This window comes from Clarias gariepinus, chromosome 24 (assembly GCF_024256425.1).
Source record: "Clarias gariepinus isolate MV-2021 ecotype Netherlands chromosome 24, CGAR_prim_01v2, whole genome shotgun sequence".
Lineage (NCBI taxonomy): Eukaryota > Metazoa > Chordata > Actinopteri > Siluriformes > Clariidae > Clarias > Clarias gariepinus.
Genome location: NC_071123.1, coordinates 4,842,495 through 4,862,003, shown reverse-complemented (window position 1 = coordinate 4,862,003; position 19,509 = coordinate 4,842,495). Strand labels below are relative to the sequence as shown.

Below are 19,509 nucleotides of genomic sequence, written 5' to 3'. Positions count from 1 at the left end.
ATTGAAATAACGTTTATATTCAGCATTGGAATAAAATACATAATGACGCTTACCTTATGATCTTTTATTTTCTCACAATTCACTGAGGGAAACTAAAAATAAATAAATAAATCAAATAACACCAGTTACTGTACACTGTATAATCAACAGCAGTTGAAAGTTTTTACATTTTATTACAGTTTCTTCACTACAACATAGGAAAATGTCAGATTCTGGAAATCATTTAACATTTAACTTAACAGATAATATTTACACATAAAAATCTCAGACACAGAATAGTTTCAACAACTGTTAAAAACTCACATTCACTTCAGGACTAATTAGATGATGGGCATACTTGTGCAATTCCAAATGACAGGAGTCCACTGCTTTGCTCATGCCTGATTTTAAAGTCAGGACTGCAAAAATGAGGCAAACCACTGTGAAGAGTAGAAAAGAAATTCACAAGTTCATTCCAGCTCCAAGCACCAAAACAGACAAACCTTCACCTTCTGAACAAGGGTTAATCTATCTCTTACCAGCGAGCCTGTTCTTCTGCATCTTGAGCATCCCTTCACCTTGACTTGACTGAGGTTCGACTGCCTGAGGTTCTTTTATACCCGAACCCGGTACAAATTAAGTGCTCCAATTTTTTATCAGCCTTGTTATCTTTGTTATTTTTCCCCCTTTTTTTTGTGGCATTGGAGAAGTGCTTACACATCTCTGACTTGCTATATTTGATGAGTCAAAATCTGAAAACCCCACATGTTCTGATGCAGTTGACTGGACTATAAGCGTTCCATGGCAAATTCACAGAATTATTCGAACAGCGATGGACGCTAAATTTTGATTGTAGGTGTCACATAGCAGACATGACTCATAAAAATGATCGAATGGATAAGTCTCTAGAGGTTTCACCACATCACAGAGACTTTCTCTAATCTCACCTCAGTGTATTCTTAAGTATTATTGTTTATCATGAGCTGTCCTGCAGGGTTTACTGGTACACATTGTTACTGGTTTATATATACGTATATAGTGTGTATTTATAGAACACTCAATGTGGTTATGGATAAAATGTATAAAATGTCCCGATATAAAACACTATGGGTTAATATTAAGTAAATGGTTAATATTAATTCATTTGTTCTAATATATCATCACTTCTACAGTAACAGCTAACAAATTAATTAAGGGTGGGGGGACACAATTGAGAGACATACTGTATATGGAAGGAGTCTCTAGTGTCAGTGCTCAAGCTGTTACTTGACAAAAACATGACAAACTGTGCTTTTTTAAAAGACTATTTGTTTTCATGCAAATGTAATTGAGAATGGATTTTAATTATTTTTAAATAAAAAAATGATTGAAATGAATAAATATGTTATAAATATAAAATAATTATGTTATAGGAAACAAAATAGACTTCACACCAATGCATTATTGTTTATTGTCCCATAACAGCATGTTTAAGATATTTGCTTCCTCATTCAAATGAATTAGTAAATGTTACATGTAAGGCATTTTTTGTTTGTTTGTTTTTTGTTAAGCTGTCAGGTCAAACTAGGACATGAGGTGAAATTTCTGGTGAATGAACTCATAAAATCTTTTGACATTTACAGAAGACAAACATAGACTCTTAAACATTTGAACAGTGCAAGTATTATATATATAAATTATATTATAAATATCTGATTATGGCTTCGGTGTACTGTACTGAGAAAACTTTCTACCTTGCTGGCATCCAGTCACTAGTGAAACTCGTGGGAAAGGGCATTCGTGTAGCAGGGGATCATATGGTCATGTGCAAAAGTTAGCAACCTCTCTTTCAATTCTATGTGGTTTTGTGTAAAAAAAAAAAGTAATAATAAAAGCAGTAGTGTAGCAAGGGATTATATAGAGAAATAAAGACTTTTAAAACTGGTAATTGGTGGTTTTTGAGGCTGGTACCTCTAAATTAAGCAGAGGTAAGTTTGATAGTCTTCATGAGAGCAGGTTTTATCATGACGCTTGATAGGTTTTGCAAATACATTTGACAATATTGTTCTTGCAGGATTATTTTGCTATTCCAGAACAGTTGGCATTCATGTCTGAAAATACATACTCAGTTACAGTACATAATACCACATGTGTTATTTCATAGTTTAGATAATTTTTTTTTAATCTGTATTGTTCTGGTATGTAGAAAATAAATCTAAACTTGTGTCCAAACTTCTGACTGGTTTTGTATGTATATTGTTTTTAGATAACCTTTACAAACACTTTTGAAAAATAAAAATGATGTATTTAAATCATTCTCATGGCTTATTCAGGAACTGTCATGAATGTTAATTTCCCCTGTATATAGAGACTTTTGAGATCTCCTTTACTGCATAAAATTCATTAAGACAAAAATCATTAAAAAAACGCAATCAAATTAAGATAAAGTAAAAATAATTTTTTTATCTGCGTTTACAAGTAGAAAAAATAATATTAAATTTTGACATTTTTGTTGTGTAACATACTGTATACCCAAATGTCTGTTGGTTGAAGTATTGTAACATTGTAAAGCTGATTCCTCTAGAGGAAACTGAATCTCTAAACTGGTTACTGTAACTAATTAACTGTAAAATAAAGTCCACCGAACCCCTTTGAGAGTTTTCATTAGAATTCCATGACACCGTTTCTACCGATTAGCACCTAAGGATTATTTTTTTTTCCCATTTTGTTTCTTCAAGGATAAAGATTTAAAGCAGTCCTTCTAGAATCAGGATCCCTCTGGGTCGAAGAAGCACAGCCAGGAGGATTTGTGCGTGTTTGTCACTTATTAGTTTTTGTTAAAATGTAATACTGTATACTACATATTACGGTATTGTCAATATTGACTGACCTATTAAATTCAAAGTTATCGGTAACTGTAAATAATGTGGGCTTGGACCAAATCTGTTAAAATTAATACCACTTTAATACTGATTGAATAAAACTAGTAAGGAATTTATTCTAACATTTAAAGTGATTCCACAGCATATGACGTTCTTCAAGGACATTTTAAAGATTCCCTCTGAGAAACAGACAGCTTCTTCTGGCCTCCCAGGAACCCCTTTAATGACCCAAAAATGTGGGCTTGGATGTGGCGGCAACTCCCAGCCGAGTTCCTGTAATGTTCAAGCGTTGTTTGGAAATGATTGTGTGTACAGTTTCCACAGACAAATGCATCTCTGCAATAAGATGGCGACAAGGATCAGGCGTTCCAGTTGCTGAATGAATGTTAACAGGAACGTCTTGGGCCGGGATCGCTATACACGGACATACTGCCTTCTTTAAAACGCTTGCACCATTCACGTTTTACCGTACCGAAGTCCTGATTTCCCCTCGAATATTACTCATTTAAAAAAATAAACAATAATAATAATAATAATAATTAATGAATTAATATACACACAAATGATTCCACACATTTATTTTCAATCACAGTACCCAATATTGTATATATTATTTTTTCTGTTAAGTGCAGCTTAAAACAATACATTTCCTTCCAGACAAAGTGCTGCAGGCGACATTTGACACGATAACTATAAATCAGTGCTAATGCGATACGGCACGCTCATACTGTACACCCTTGCAGAAAGCAGATTGGAAACATTTCCTCTAATATATACATCATTACAAATATTCACCAGGGTGCAAATAACTAAATAACACTTTACAATTATGTTCGTGTAAAACAAATAGCCATACACTGGTCCTGAAGGGGTTAAAGGAAAACTTTCTAATTGCGTGTTTGAAAAAGAGAAAGTGCTTCTACTGAAGGCAAGACTGTAGAAATTTGGGTTGTGCAGAAAACGCAGCAAGCGCACGACAGGGAAAGAAATCGTGTTAAGGAAGAACGAAGAAAAAGAGGGAAAAAGAAAAATGAGAAAGATATCCACACACACACAGACAGAGAAAGAAAGCTGTGGTGATTTAGTAGAACAAATGAGCTTCAACCTTTTAAGATGAAATCCTTATTCTAAAGGCAGCTTTCTCACACAATATAAGCACACAATCCTACAAGAACACTTGTATTCACAAACATTGGGGGTCTGAAAATAATTTTTAATACCCGCTTTTTAAAAAGGTTCTAGGTTAGAATTCCAAAAAGAGGACCTGATGAGAACAATGGTATTGATCTCCTTGGGACTCTCCCTTAGTTGCAACCTTTACCACGAGTCCACTCATTTTTTCACTTTTACCCTAAGGGCAAAAACGAGCTGAACGCCCATCTCTTATCTGTGTCTTAGGTCTTGGGTTAGAAGCACCGGGGAAACTTTGTGTAGCTTTTGCCAAATCAAGTTTATTTAGTCATTCAGTCGTTATCTAAGGGTTGTTTTAAGGTGAACAGAACAGAAGAATCATAAAGCCCTGCCACTGCTGAGGTTTTCCCCTCCGTCATACACAGTAAATTGAAAAGTCCAAACGGTTTAGGATGCCTGAACCAATCTGGTGAGGACATGTCAATGTCTCATCAAGTCTAGTGAGAGATTTGATTCGTTTGTAGTTTTTCGAAGAGAATGTTATAAGCGACACAAACTATTTAAACAAATTGTTTAAACACCAGTTCTACGATTAGTAATACCTCCCCATCACGCCTCCATATGTAGTTAATGAGGATAAACTTAGGATAAATGACAGAAATAAAACTTGAAAGTTTTAATCTCACGCTGTCACCTACAGTATGACGGTGTCTCCATGTCCTAGTGTGAGCACAGGGTTACTGAGGGAGTGTAAGCAGGTTTAGGATTAACAATGCCATCACATTTTTTCTTTTATACCATCAGTATAGACAAACTAGCTGATCTCTAGCCTATGCAATCAGAAGCCAGACTTGTTAATCATAATAATAGTGTTGTTATGATTACAGTGCCAAGGGGTGTGGCCAACAATTTCTCTTTATAAAAACGAAACAAAAACAGAAAAATGCAGAGTGCGAAGGCAGCCTGACATTACTTTTGCGAATACATCAAAGTTTCATGCAAGTGCTTCCTGAAATCATAACACAGATGTCTGACGAAATAAAGAGTTCCAAGGACCCGTGAGCGCCGTATTCGATATGTTCGCCTCAGGCGTTTTGCAGCAGTGTTGAGTAAATCATCTTGGTGATCTGCAGAACCGTCGCGTGTAGCGAGTACTGAATCACGATGGTCCCAAAGCCCTTGTAGAAGCCCAGCGGACCCTCTTCGCGCCGTATTGCGTTTATGCAGTCCCTCATCCCCTCGTACTGCGAGTTAATGGGAAGCACCTCGAAGCCCAGGTCGGTATTATCGATGATGGTGCGCGTTCCCTGAACATGCAACCGGTGCAGGACGGTCTCCAGAGGAAACAGGAGCACGTCAGCGCACAGGTTGGCCACGAAGCTAGCGATCAGCTCCGGGAAATAGGCGTCCAGCATGTTCTGGACCGTCTCCGTTCCGAATTCAGTGCGCTTGGGCGACGTGTTGGCGGCACCGCGGCGACGCAGCACGTACAACACCAGCTTCTGCACACTGGAGCTTATGATGTAATGTAGGACGCCATGGAGGACGGTGGGAAAGACCAGCGTCCACAGGGGAAGGAGCCGTTTACTGTGGGGCACGCCCAGACCCAAAATACGCCCAACGCCCTCCTTGACACAGTCCAGAATGCCCGGGTTGTCACGAATGATCTCGCTCTGTATAAAGAATTCGGAAAAACATTTGGTTCAATTACATAAAATAAATTCATAATCAAATAAAGCAAAATAAAATACAAAAGAATAGGCCTGTGAAATTTTTGCCTATGTGCATATAATGAAAACTATTTTTGTTTTTATTTCTATTTTAAATAGGTGTTAAATAGATTCTATTTTAAAATAGTTACATTTTTCATACATAATAAAATATATTTCAAATTTTCATACATAATAAATCCAGAAATATTGTTCATGCTCTCAGAAGAGAAATATGTTTAACAAAGTAAAGCTTGTTTGTAAAATCTTAAAATATCAATCCAAGTTATCAACGTTTTAAGGCATTTCTCCTTCAGACCCCATAAATATTTATACAAATATGCATTTCATTAAAGTCTGTCAAACAAGATTTTTAATTAAGACAAATATTAATTTGGATAAAACTTTTTTTCCTTATAAATGCGATTTCATCTCTAGTAAGTGTTATGATTGACAAATAAATAAATATACACTTGCTGTGCACGTCATTAGGAATACTATAGTGTCAGATCAGAACTACGGTTTGCTTTTGAAACAACCTCAATTCTTGGTGTGGATCCCACAAGAGTTGACTGCACATTTGTAGGAACTGGAAAGGACATTGAAGAACTCACTAAAATCAATAACTTGCTGTCATGTTCATAAATCTAGTTAGAGATGATTTTTGATTTGTCACATGGTATATTGTCATGCTGAAGGTCACTATTGGAACATTGTGACCACTGTGTACAATTCTCAACCAGACTGTGGCATTCAAGCGATTATTCATTGGACTTAACCTTCCCTACATCATTACACTACCACCACCACTAGTCTGGACTGTTGACTCATGACAGGTCCATGGATTCAGGCTGTTGGTGCCAAGTCTGACCTTACCGTATATTGGACCATTCATCAGACCAGGCTACATTTTTCCAGTCTTCACCCATGCAGTTTTGGTGATCCTGTACCCCTTGACTTGTATTTGGTGGCGTACGAGCTCGGACCATGACATCGTCGTTTTCTGTCTGTCGCTGTAGCCCACCCGCCTTAAGGTTTGACATGTTGTGGATTCTCACCACAACTGCACAGAGCAATTTTTAACAGATTTTCCCTCAAGTTTTCTGTCTGATAGAATTATCATTCCATTTATTGCCTGTTCTTCTGTCTGCAGAGACGCAACTTACTGGATGTTGTTTTCTACACTGCACCTTTTTGAGTAAACTCTAGAGAGTGGTGCGTGTAAAAAAAATCCCAAGAGGTCAACAGTATAAGGTTTTCTCTATTCTAATGATTGATGTGAACATTACCCGATGCTGCTGGCCCGTATCTGCATGGTTGGATGCGTTGCCCGGGTGAGATACAACTGTCTGCTTAGACAATGCTATTAATGAGTAGGTGTTCCTAATAAACTGTCCAGTCAGTGTATTTCAAACACGTTTGTAACAAATGGGAGGAGCTTGAGGATTTAGATTAGAAAGCTGTACCAAAAACAGTGATTTTTGTCATCACTGATATCAGAAATCATACCATATAAATGCATTTTGATTGGTCAAGTCTAAAAGAGATATGAATGTAATTGTCTTTTTTTGCAATTCAAAAATTCAAAAAAGACTCAAAAATCAAAGTATATATAAATTAAACTCATCATTGTTTATGCAAATTCAATTATTTTTTCTAAGCTATTGCTAATTTTCATGCATGTGTGTGTTTATGCTTATCACTTAGTAAATCTAGATTTAAACATGACACTGACCTGGACGGTTTCAATCAGGCTTGCTGAGTAAAACGGCAATGCAACCACATGTGTTAAACTGGAGGAGAAAAAAAATAACTCGTCAAAAACCATGAAACAGCGAGATAAGCGAGTCAAGTGCTAGAAGTTCCCTCTCCACAAAATAAAAACCTGACTAAATCCCAAACAAGTCTGAGCAAGTGTGTTTTCTTCAGAATTTCAGATGTAAAAGTGAGGAAAGTGGACAAAAAAAAAAAACAGATAAGATCGCAATTTAAAGTCACTAACAGCAAGACGTGAGTGAAATGGCTAAATTCCTGAGATACCAGATCTGTTATCATGGGGAGTTTTTTTTTCAATATTACACTTGTGATATAACCCAAGCTATTTTTGGTTTCCGATGCTCGAGTGCACGGTTACACTGACTGGAACTCTGTGCATGTATTAGTCACATCTGTGCTTTCAACACGGAGCAGTTTACAACAGAACGCACTAAAGATAAGCTCTCGAGGGTTAGCGATGCGTTCTGATGGGATACATGCAGTCGGTTACCCTCTAATCTTTCCTAACATGACAGGAGTAAAATCCTTGGGATTCTAGTTACATTAATCCACCTGCTAACTCTTGAGCAAAGCCCAAGACTGCAGGCAGATCCGGTTTGTTTTATAAATCTGATCTTCACGACTGACTGTTCACTATGATATGTGGAAGTAAAGTGGCTCTGTTCAGCCTTAATCTAAAATATTGGCGACCTATCTGCATTAGTTGGTGTGGTGATGCTGAGGTTCGCATATATCGCCCTGTTTCTGTATCTCTTTCATCTAGCTCTGCTTGAGTGCTGAGACATTTTAGTTTGAGACTATTTTTCTACATTTTCATACCGCAGTTAAGCCAGGCACCATGTCCAAAGTGAATGCGCTACGCTTTGGGAGATCAAGAAGGGTCTCTTTTTTTAATGCTATGTATGTAAAAGCTGCACCCTTGAATCTTAAATTGACTGCGTTTGTAAGGAAGAGCAGCCGGCTTAACGACAACATTTTCATCTTAATTGCTTTCATTTCTTCAGTAGACTGTGAGAAATCTTCAGAAATCTGATTTAAATCTCTGGATTAGCAAAAATCTAATTCAAAATATGTATTTATTAATAATTCTTTTTACTATTCAGAATACATAAGAAGTAATCTGATTCCAGTCTGGATATATATTTTTAAAAAATGCAAAAAATTTCAGTTCAACAGAAAGAAAAGTTCAAGTCCCACAATCTAATCAGGTCATCTCATGGTTATAATCAGACCTCAAGAGACATCTTACAAACTTTCAACCACTTACGCTTGACATAATGAGATTTAATCTCGGGTAGGTCCACAAAAAAACGGACAACCCGAAAACATTCTGCATCAGTGAGGTATCCACCTGGTCATACTCCCCGACCACCCGTGACACAGTGTGTGAGTTAAAAAAAAAAAAAAACCCTATGCACCTTAAGACATTCTCATTCTCTGTCTCTCAGATCATATCATGATGTTACATGTGATGAATCATGCATGTAAAACACCTTACCCTTTCAGAAGAAAGTGGCCTGCGATTTGTTTGGGATTCCATCTGTGTGGCAGCTCCCTGCGGAAAAATAAAACATTCAGAACAAAATTGTTCCCCATATTGGAGAAAGCTGACGTGTTAATCTGCGTCGTTATTAAAAACTGAGATTTCCTTGATGTAGGAAGGAAATGAGATAAAGGTGTCCTCCACCGGATGTCACGTCTGTCATTAACGTCTACGCTATTGAAAAGGTGCCAACACTGATAAACGAGAAAATTCAAGCATGTGAAACTTTAAAATTAATTTTAAAAGTTAACTTTTTATAAATGACTTTATATGGTTTAATGTACGGAAGGTAACTTTTTGGTTTACACAGGAAAACGCAGCAGCGGGTGGGTCATATGAGGAAAAAAAACAGGGGTTCCCAAAGACATTTTTACAACATGCAATATATTAGACAGTAGATATTAAAAGTCTATACACTCATATTAATTTTTTTTTAGTAATTTAAGAAATATTAACCAAAGAGCAATCATATCAGCACTTTTTCTACTTAAATCTTCCATTCCATTGTTTTCACAGGTGTATTTGGCCGAGCTTGAGGTAACATAAAGATAGGCCTTGTTTCAATGCAATCGGCCCATGGGAAGTGAAGATATGTTACTCTGAACTGGAAAACACCCTTACATTATAAAAAAAAAACAATAAAAATTTATTGTACCTTAAAAAGTTACTTACATTATATTACTTCATCACAAAATTCAACAGATGGCACTGTACATTTTTTTTAATACCCGCTTAGGACTGTGCGATTGAAATCTCCTTTTTCTATTTTAAAGACATGAAGGTCCGCCTTTCTGAACCAGTCCTTGCAAAAACATTGTTATTGGTAAAGTGCATTTGCAAAACCCATCAGGCACCATCATGAAACTGGGTCTCATGAAGACCTTCTCTGCTGCAGGGGAGAAGTAGTCACAAGTTACCTCAGAAACACCAATTCACAAATTGTACCTCAAATTAGAGCCGTTATGAAAGATTTACAAAGCATGAGTAGGAGATACATCTCAATATCAACTGCCCAAAAGAGATTATTGTGTATGGTGGACACAATAATTCATCGTCAGTATTGTTTTAAAAAGTGTAAAAAGAAATAAAAATCCGAAATGACCATGGAGTTAGAGGATGTGTCCAAACGTTTTGATTGGTAGTGTATAAATGTCCAGTCATCTTCTAGTTTCTGTGATTATTAACAATGACAGAATTATAAAAGTACTGAATAATAAGCCAACTGCCAGTGAAACGATTGTCAACTACAGTATAATTATTATAGTTTTGTAACACAATACTATTAAATTGATCAAAGTGTTAGAAATGTGTTCAATGTTCAAAGTAGATTATTGCACATTTTGGACGCCTTCCGCATTGCTTTACAACGTATAAATAAAAATCAGAAACGACCAAGGGAAAGTGATTACTAACTTTGTTGATTTTTCATATGATTTAAATATTTTTTTTTGTGTGTGTTAGATTTTTTTATGAATGATTAGGTATGGCTGGAGGTTTATATATATATATATATATATATATATATATATATATATATATATATAGGGTTAGGGTTAGCTACTAATAAAAAAAAAATCTAACACAAAAAAAGAAAACAACAAAATTAAATCATATGAAAAATCAACCCTAACAAAAAATAAATCAATTAAATTAAACAATAATAATACTAATAATTATAATAGTAATTATAATAATAATAATAATAATAATAATAATAATAATTATGATTATTATTAATTATTCATTATTATTATTATAATAATTCAGAAAAGTGCTTTGTAAAAAAACTTTATAACTATATTGATATTACAGCTAGGCTATAGGACGATAATGATATATTCTGCTAATGATATATTCTTTTCAATAAAAAAAAAAAAAACTTGATAGGATGGCTGGTTAAAAGCAATGCATAAGAAGACCACATAGTTTAAAGACTGATTACATCATAGCGTTGTGACTAACGCTGTTACATTTTGAAGGCTCTTTCAATAACAGGGGATCCTTTGCAAGCTGAGGAAGAGACCAGAAGGAAGGATTATAAAAAGCAGGACTAAGTGATATCTAAAAATAAATATATTTAAAATATATAAAACAGAAAAGAACAAGGGGATTTATGTTAAATCCACTCCCTGGGAGACACAAGAGTAACCAATGGGAACTCGGTTCTGTAGAGCGGACTGTCTCATTTTAGTTCCGCCCCAAAGCAGTGCAGAACATGAGGGAGAGTGTCACACCAAGAATCCAACAAACAGATATTAAAGCTCACTTATAACAATGTTATAACTTTTCCCAACTTAAAAGATATTTCTAATATTTATTGCATTTAAACGATGTCTGATCAGAATAGCAGATTAATTTAATTGTTATCTTTATTTAATTTGACTCGAGGTAAGATCACTCCGTTGTCAGAATTTTTATTTAATTTAATTTAAGTACTTCTCCATCCTTGTGTGCCTTGATAAATTAAAAAACTTAAATTAAAACCTTTTCTTTTCCTGTTTATAAAAAGGCCTTGTAATAAATCATTAAATCATTATTTATATTAACTGAAATAAAAAATATATATATTGTGATAAAATTTCTTGCTTTATTGTGCAACTTTAATTACAGCATCATATCACCTACCTACAAGTTGCATCAACAGTAGCTGATTTTTGTGGATGATTTAGTCATCATCTCAGGGCAAATGTTTTAATATTTATTAGATATAAGTAAAATAAAAAAGAAATACTTTGGGCCTTGATCATGAAACGTATAATAAACTTAGTTTATTATAAGTTTATTATAAGTTCCATTATTATAGGAAAACCTAAATTTTGAGAAGACTGCAGGTTTTTGGATGATATTTAAGATCAGAAATTCAGAAGCATGAGTGGTTCACGACAATATTACCTCCACCCTGATTTCAGACAATGCCAGGCTTCCAATGGAGCAAATGTTAATTTTTTCCTTTAAATTAAATATAAAATATGAAGAAAGAAAAAAGAAAACAGAAACCAGTGGGAATAGTTTCTCAAAATGAGGAAAACTATGACACGCTGAGAAAACGCCTTAAGCGTCAGGATGAACGTGTAGATCATGTGTTTTAATAATTAAAGCATGAGTACGAGGAGTGTTTGTGTCAAACTGGGACTTGTGATGAAATTTCTGGTGAATGAAGGATTAAAATTTACAGAAGACTTCGACTGCAGAACAGTATTGAGATTTTATCCTGAGTAAAATACATATAAATAATATAATAAAATTCTAAACAGTGCAAATGATTTAAAGAAGGCCATACGTCCATGAATGATAAATTTATTACCTATAATATACTGTTATAAAGCCCAATTAAAAGTCCCGGTTTGTCTCACTATTGTTTTTTGACTGTGATGTGTTATCTCTTTGTTTAGGAGGACATTTTAGGTCATATCTGTGGTCAATTTTTTTTTCCGGACTTGAAAAAATCTATTTACCAAGCAATCAGACCTAACCACTATTAAAATAATGACTGAGAAATTGTGGTTCAGTGCTCTAATGAGGAATCTGTAAAATTCTGGACCCTCATATATAACACTCTCTGTCTGACTCGTGCACTTTCATTTGACTCAGCATCTGATAACCATTAACTTAAAACCAAGAGGGGAGATTCTGAGGTGACTGACAAGATCACCAGATCACGACAACAAAGTGAAAAATCATCAGATGTCGCTTGCCTTGGCAATGGGGTGCACTCGCTGATGATGCCCTCCGTCCCGAGGGTCACCCCCTGGACCACGAACGTACTCCCCATCCCTTTCCATAAAGCCTTTGGACCCTGACACAGATAAACAGACACACAGACAGACAGACAAACAAAAATAGAAAAAGAAGTACTGAGATTCATTCCAGATCTCGAGTGCAATCAATTATTGATAAGTTCAGGTTTCAATGGTTTACTTATAGCAGCTTTAAGTCAGAAACTGTGTTACACTTATGATATACAGAGATGTACGCTGGACATACTAAGAACATCATGAAGCCTTCTTAAAGTTACCTGAGATTTGGAGACGTTGTACATCACATTAAGAGCTGATAAAGGTGACAGGTGGTAGCATCTGGCGTGGTAATTCACCTGAGAAACATTATCAAGAAGCCGAAAATTATTTTTTTTATTACAGTTCAATTAATAGAAGTGAAGTTAGGCTTACTTTGTGTTTCTTTTAAAATCATATCTACACCGAATTAACCTGCAAACGCTACAAACATTAAATATACTGTACATATACAAGGGGATGTTCAAATAAAATCAGGACTTTTGATCCAGAATAACAGAAGAAAGTTATGAGAGTTAAAAATTCCCTTTAGTTCTTCTTTATTTAATCCCCTGCTGCACTAATGCACTCATCCCAGTGTCTCACTAGTGCTTGAATACAATCAAGCTAGAAAGTTTCCGGACTTCCTGCTTCATGCCCCAGACATGTGGAAATGGCTTGGAGCAAGGTCAGGACTGTACGGGGGATGTGGCAATAACTCCGAAAAAAATTATTGCAATGTGCAAGTGGTGTTGGTAAATAATTGTGTGTACAGTTCCCACAGACAGATGTGTCTCTTTTGCAAGTTGGCGACAAATTATTCATTGATTTATAAAGGATCAGACTTGCTCCACTCGCTAAATGTTCACAGGAACGACTTCAGTGGACTCTGAGCCACCTCCGACAGGATTATCATTCACGGGCATACAGACTACTGTAAAAATGTTTGCAACCGTTCAAATGTTTTACTGCGGCGAAGAGACTTATTACTGTACTGCGCTTGAAATCTTCTGTAACCGTCAACCAGTTTTTACGCCTTTATTTATGAGAAATTTCATCACAAGTCCCGGTTTGACTTGAACATCCCTCATATGACTCCTTGATATAAATTCATATAAAACCAACAAGTCTAACTAAAAAGACAAGTCAAGTCTTATCTAAACCATGCATCACATAATATACGCACAAAAATCACACTTTAGCAAGTGACACTTGTCTTGATATAGTAAAATTTATCCAGCGTTTTCTTTTATAAGATTTATAAGATTTCCTGTTATTAAAAATTTCTTATAAAAATAAACAATTATGAAACATGTTTGTGGAATTTTAAAACCCATATACAACATATCCAGGCGTCTTATTCAGTGGACATTATCAACTTTCTCATAATTAATGCTCAATATGAGCAAATCTGCCAATACTATCAAAATTTTTTTTAATATTCCAGAAATAGGTTTCATAAAATAATTGTTTATTTTTTATAAGATTTGTTTTTTAGAAACAGGAACAAGCTGGCTAAACTTAACAATGTTAGCAATACAGTTTTGTTTCATTTTGTGTTTTTATTTTTATTTTATTTTTTTGTCTGTTTATAAATCCATCTGTTTTTCCCAGTTATATTTATCTCTTCTGTGTAGGAGGTTCTTCCATTTCTGTTTGGTAATGTTTAACCCAAACAATCTTATTTTAAATTCTTTTTTTTTTTTTTTTTTAAACTCTGGCTCTCGGTCTTTAATCTTTAATCTCTGTAAAAGGTCAACTGTATTTCATTTATCCTCAACGTTTCTGAATCCAACTGACTTTTACAGCAAGCTGCATGGAAGCTAAAAAATAAACTTAAATAAGACTCAATGTGTAACTTAAGGTTTTTTTCCCTGATTTCATTTTTTTAATCTGTGGCAGGTATTCTACAGGAAAACCCCATTAATGACCAACAACAAAGGGCATGCACTTCAACTTTTGCAATCAACTGTGCACTTACCGTTGTTTCTGAGTGCAGACTTGCCATATTTAAAAATTATATATATATCTATATTTTTTTCTTTTATTTATTTTTTTATTCCTGTCTTTATTTGACAAGTGTGTGATATTATGTTGTTGTTTTTTGTGATTACCTGACATTGACGCCGAAACACAATACACGGGTGGGCTAGAACATTTTCTGTAAAAAGACTGAACAAAGAAAAAACAAAAACAAAGGTTTATTAAAATAAACACCATTGAGACAAAGTTCATGACTCACGTTGAGTGTATTAGGTCTACGCTACCTTGCGAGGCCGATCCCGAAACCAGCAAATCTGTTCAACTGATCTGAAAATAAAAAAGAAGAAAAAGATAAAGAATCACACAACTTCAGTATAGAAGACGCTATAAGATTTTACTCAATGAGCAAATGTAAGACGCACTCATTTAGAATGTTTGATTTTGAAACTTTATTTTCATGTGGTTTTTTTTATTTTATTTTACTGCTATCTTATTGCCATTTTATGCATTTTTTAAATGTTGTGAAGCAATTAAGTTCAACTTAGGTTGCTGTAAAGTGTGATATAAATATTGATTGATTAATTGATGGACAGACATCATAGTGACGTAGAATAGAAACAGCTAGATAAAATGTTAAACATCGCTGTCTGTACAGTTAGTTTAATACTACGCAAAGTGAAAGTCGCCGGTGTGTGAATCCTGTCCTCTCCCTCCATCAATGTCCTAGTATCGCCTTTAAGGAGGAAGGAGGAATGTTTGTTTGAAGCATTTGTGCATATGTTTGTTAAAAGCCAAAAACAGTGTTTCCGTCCAACAGCTGCTTACTGTACATGAATGTACAGCTGGATATTCCCTTAGATGACTCAAACCTTTATAATGAAACATTATTACATTTAAGCTTGAATTCATTCATACAGAAAAGTAAGTTCATTATTCGTTATTTATATTTGTCTGCCTTCATTCAGGATTTTACCTTATTTAATATTTAGGAGTGTAAGAAGAGTGCATGTTTTTTATCTTTTCATTTATATAATCATGAGTTTATTAATATAATCATGGGCTGAATATTTACGGTGTTTATATGCTGACTCACATCATGCAACTTCCCCTTAATATCTGAATTAACATCATGCTGTTTCAAGCTGACGTGATTTGCAAGCTTTACAAATATAAGGAAGGAATAAACCACTCGGGGGTGTTATACGATAATGTGCAGCAATAGAGCACGACATTAAACGAGATTACTGTTACCACCCTGAAGTTGATTTTTCAGATAATGTGTCAAAATTAATTAATTTTTTAAAATTAATCCACAAATGTTCATGGTTTTATTTTTTTAACCATTTATAATTATACGGGTAGTCTCCGACTTATGAATATTAGAGTTACGAATTCTCTGCAGTGCACCTATCATAAAGCAGCATTTCTCTGGTATGCATTAAGTCAAGATATTAGAACGGGATTATAGAAAGTGATGTAAGATAATGTAGTCAGATGCAAGAACCAGGAAACTACAGAAAGGTCAGAGGGAAATAAATTATGGAGAAAGCACACTGGGTAATGTTTATGGAAGAAAGTGATCATTGATTATGCCAGGTCAAAGAGAATATTCTATCCAGGTAGAACAGGCATGTGTGATGACAAAAAGGATGGGAGGGGATAGAAGGGAGTACAGCGACTCTGTTCTGGTGGATGAAGATAATAAGACTGCAATAACAGCCGAGGAAAAGGTGGAAATGCAGGTCAAAAGCTATGTGAGCGTGAACAGTTCCTAAATGAGGTGGAGAAAAGAGGCAGAGACGGAACAAAATCATCGAATATGGAGGCCCTGAGTAAAAAAAGAATCATGGATGGTGAGCAAGATCCCCTGTTAACAATGGCAGAATGGACTGAATAATACATGGAAAACTTCTCCTGGTAAAAATGAAATCTGTTATTGTATGACAAAGCACTTAAGTAAAGTCTGAGTAAGCTGGTGTTGTTGTTATATAATAGGATATGGGAGGAGGGGAGATTACCAGAACATAATAATAAATAATTAATCCAATGTCAGTGTACCAGGGAATTACAGACTAATCACTTTGACATTGCATGTCTGTGAACTAGTGTACTTGATGGAAAAGAGAGGTTTGGCGGCTGCTTATCATAGTGGATTCAGAAAAGGGAGGAACACTATGGACACAGTAAGAAAAGCTCGAATCAATAAAGGAACAGTATCTTTAAAGTCTGTATTTTGAAAAGAGGGACTGCTAATCAATGTGCACATGATGGGAACTGAAGAAAAACGGTTTAATTGGGTTAAGGACTTTTTGGACAGAAGAACTATGTGGGTGAAAATTTGAGCTCAGAAGTCAGTGTAAGGTAGAAAATGGGATTCCTCAGGGGAGCATGCTAAGTCCAACTCTCTATTCTATTCTATTCTATTCTATTCTATTCTGATGAATAATATTCTTGGATATTTTGCTGATGATGTAGCATAATGTTAAACACACAACCCGGAAACATTATTAAAAGTGGAATAAATGAAACTGAAAAAATAAGGTATGAAAGACGTATTTGTATTTTACAAGAAAAAAAAAACTAAATGATATAATCTAAAAATGTATGGAAGACTTTTTTTTGTTTGTTTTTTTGTTTTCTGGGAGTATATATTGATGAGACATTGACATGGAGAGTGTGTGGGATGTGATTAACAAATGCTAGAAAGTGACAAAGGTCATGAGATGTCTTGCAGGAAAAGAGTGCAAAGACCAGACTGGAAAGTCGGCCATAAAGTTTAGGGAAGCTGAGGCAAAAGAGATCTAAAAGGTGGTGGTGATGAACCACCTTACAGAACTCCAGCTTAGTGGTTAAGATGAGCTACTCCTTAAGTTAGCTAGTCTTAACCACTGGTTAAGGTGGACTACTGGCCAGAAGATCTCAGGTTTAAACCCTCAACTGCTCAGATGTATAATGAGAATAAAAAAATTTAAGTCGCTTTAGAGAAGGGTGTCTGCCAAATGCCATTAACGTAAAAGTTGCAGGTGGTACCGAGAGTAAACGTGTCGAGAAAACGTGTGTGTGGAAGTGCTGGATAAAGCAGATTTTTAATTTCACGTTTTATAGGTTGCATCACTGCCACCTACACACCTAAGCTCTCCTCAGCTTAAGTCGACTTTCCTGTCCAGTCTTTCTCAAAAACAACATTAAAGGGAGCAGATAGGCCTTGCCCTTCAAGTGTGTTTTCGGAAAGATGTGATTGCCTGGCATCATGTGGTTCGGACAGTAAGTACAGTAAGTCCCCATCTTACAAATGAGTTCTGTTCTGGGAGCACGTTTTAAGTCAGGTTAGTTCGTAACTCTGACAAAGTGAGTTTTATACACCTTTGATACAAATATACAAAGCATAAACACACAGGTTTGATGTTTACGGCACGTTTAAACGGACGGCATTTTGATTCAGAGCTGTTTCGGACCGTGAACTCGGCCTCTGATTTTCCAAAATTAGGATTATTCACCATCAGGACAGCTTTACAGGACAGACATCGTCTATCATCGTGACTCGTTAAAACCGATGAAGCCGACTCATTTCTTGCACCCTCACACACACGTGTAGTATACCGGACTTTAGACATCTTATACATTGACTTACACACTGAAAATATTGTGTATAATTGTAAATATCGGTATCTGGCACAATGCAGTGTTAAATTTCGTTTGTACAATGCAGGTGAGCTAATTCCGTGATTTGTTCGCAGATCCGTAGAAATTCGTAACTCAAATGTTTGCTAACGTAGTGGCTTTAAAGGGGAGTTAAACGCGACTAAATTAGAAAGAAAATAAAAGGGAAAATACATTTCCAGTCCTGATCAATAGTTGTCTTCACTAATAAAGCTATTATGACGTCATAACATTACCGTGACGTCTTAATTAATGTGCAACTGACATCATCTCGTGACATGAGGGCTGCAGGACACGCCCCTGGGTGTCTCGCTTTATCCCACACAGGATCTACAGTACGTATGGCGCTGAGAACAGGACAGCGCGCACGAGTTACCGGATGGAGGAGCAGCCGACTGGAGCTCGTCCCCGGGGGCTGCAGGAGCCGCTTCATACTGCGGCGAGCCCTCTCCGAAGTGCAGGTTCCTGCTGCCGGGGATGTCCGGAGGCGTGGTGACCCAGTGCTGCAGATCAGCGCCGGACGAACTGTTAAACGACCTTCCCGAATATCCTCCGCCGTATGCCGGCTCGTCCCTGCCCCTGTAGCCCAAGCCGTCGAAGCTGTCTGGGCGGCGGGAGGTCATGTTTATGGGGGAACAGTAGGGCAGCGTTTAAGTCAGCGTGAAATAAACAAATTAACGTTTCCTCTTTAACAACCACGCCAACAACAAAGCATTTCAAACACTGGAAGGATTTTCCGGTCCTGCTGCTGTTTCCTAAATAGCAACGGAGATTTTCTCCTCTGTCAAAACAAGCGCTCCTCAGGGTTTAGCTAGCTAGCTAATTCACCTGCAACCTTTGACTTCCTACGTTACTTCCGGGTGCGCGATTGCCTTCTGGGATCGGTCATACGCGTGTTGCCAGATCGATAGTTTTTCTGCGGGTTAAAAAAACATCAATGGGAAAACTACTGTTTATACTGTACACATTCAGCATGTTTTGGTTGATTTTTACAAAAAGCAAAACACCACCAAAAACGTGTTCTGCACAATTTACCCTGATTATAACACTACATATTTAAAGGTATGAGTTACAACAGCATAACAACAACCTTA

At 36.0% G+C, this 19,509-nt stretch overlaps 1 protein-coding gene across 1 annotated transcript; it reads right to left on the bottom strand.

Moving 5' to 3' along the window:
• Positions 1-3,403: 3,403 nt before the first annotated feature.
• slc25a46 (solute carrier family 25 member 46) lies at positions 3,404-19,245 on the bottom strand. The gene is made up of 8 exons (XM_053485093.1): positions 18,792-19,245; positions 15,040-15,082; positions 14,887-14,944; positions 13,015-13,092; positions 12,695-12,795; positions 8,955-9,011; positions 7,416-7,473; positions 3,404-5,644 (listed from the first exon to the last, which is right to left on the bottom strand). The coding sequence occupies exons 1-8, from the start codon at positions 19,036-19,038 to the stop codon at positions 5,057-5,059; spliced, it is 1,230 nt and encodes a 409-aa protein (XP_053341068.1). The 5' UTR covers positions 19,039-19,245; the 3' UTR covers positions 3,404-5,056.
• Between the last annotated feature and the right edge of the window lie 264 nt (positions 19,246-19,509).

Coding starts and splice junctions, on each gene's coding strand:
- slc25a46 (XM_053485093.1), bottom strand. CDS start 19,038: ATGACCTCCCGCCGCCCAGACAGCTTCGACGGCTTGGGCTACAGGGGC. Junction 9,012..12,694: donor GAGTGCACCCCATTGCCAAG/GCAAGCGACATC, acceptor ATTTTTCCGCAG/GGAGCTGCCACACAGATGGA. Junction 5,645..7,415: donor GCCTGATTGAAACCGTCCAG/GTCAGTGTCATG, acceptor TTCTTTATACAG/AGCGAGATCATTCGTGACAA.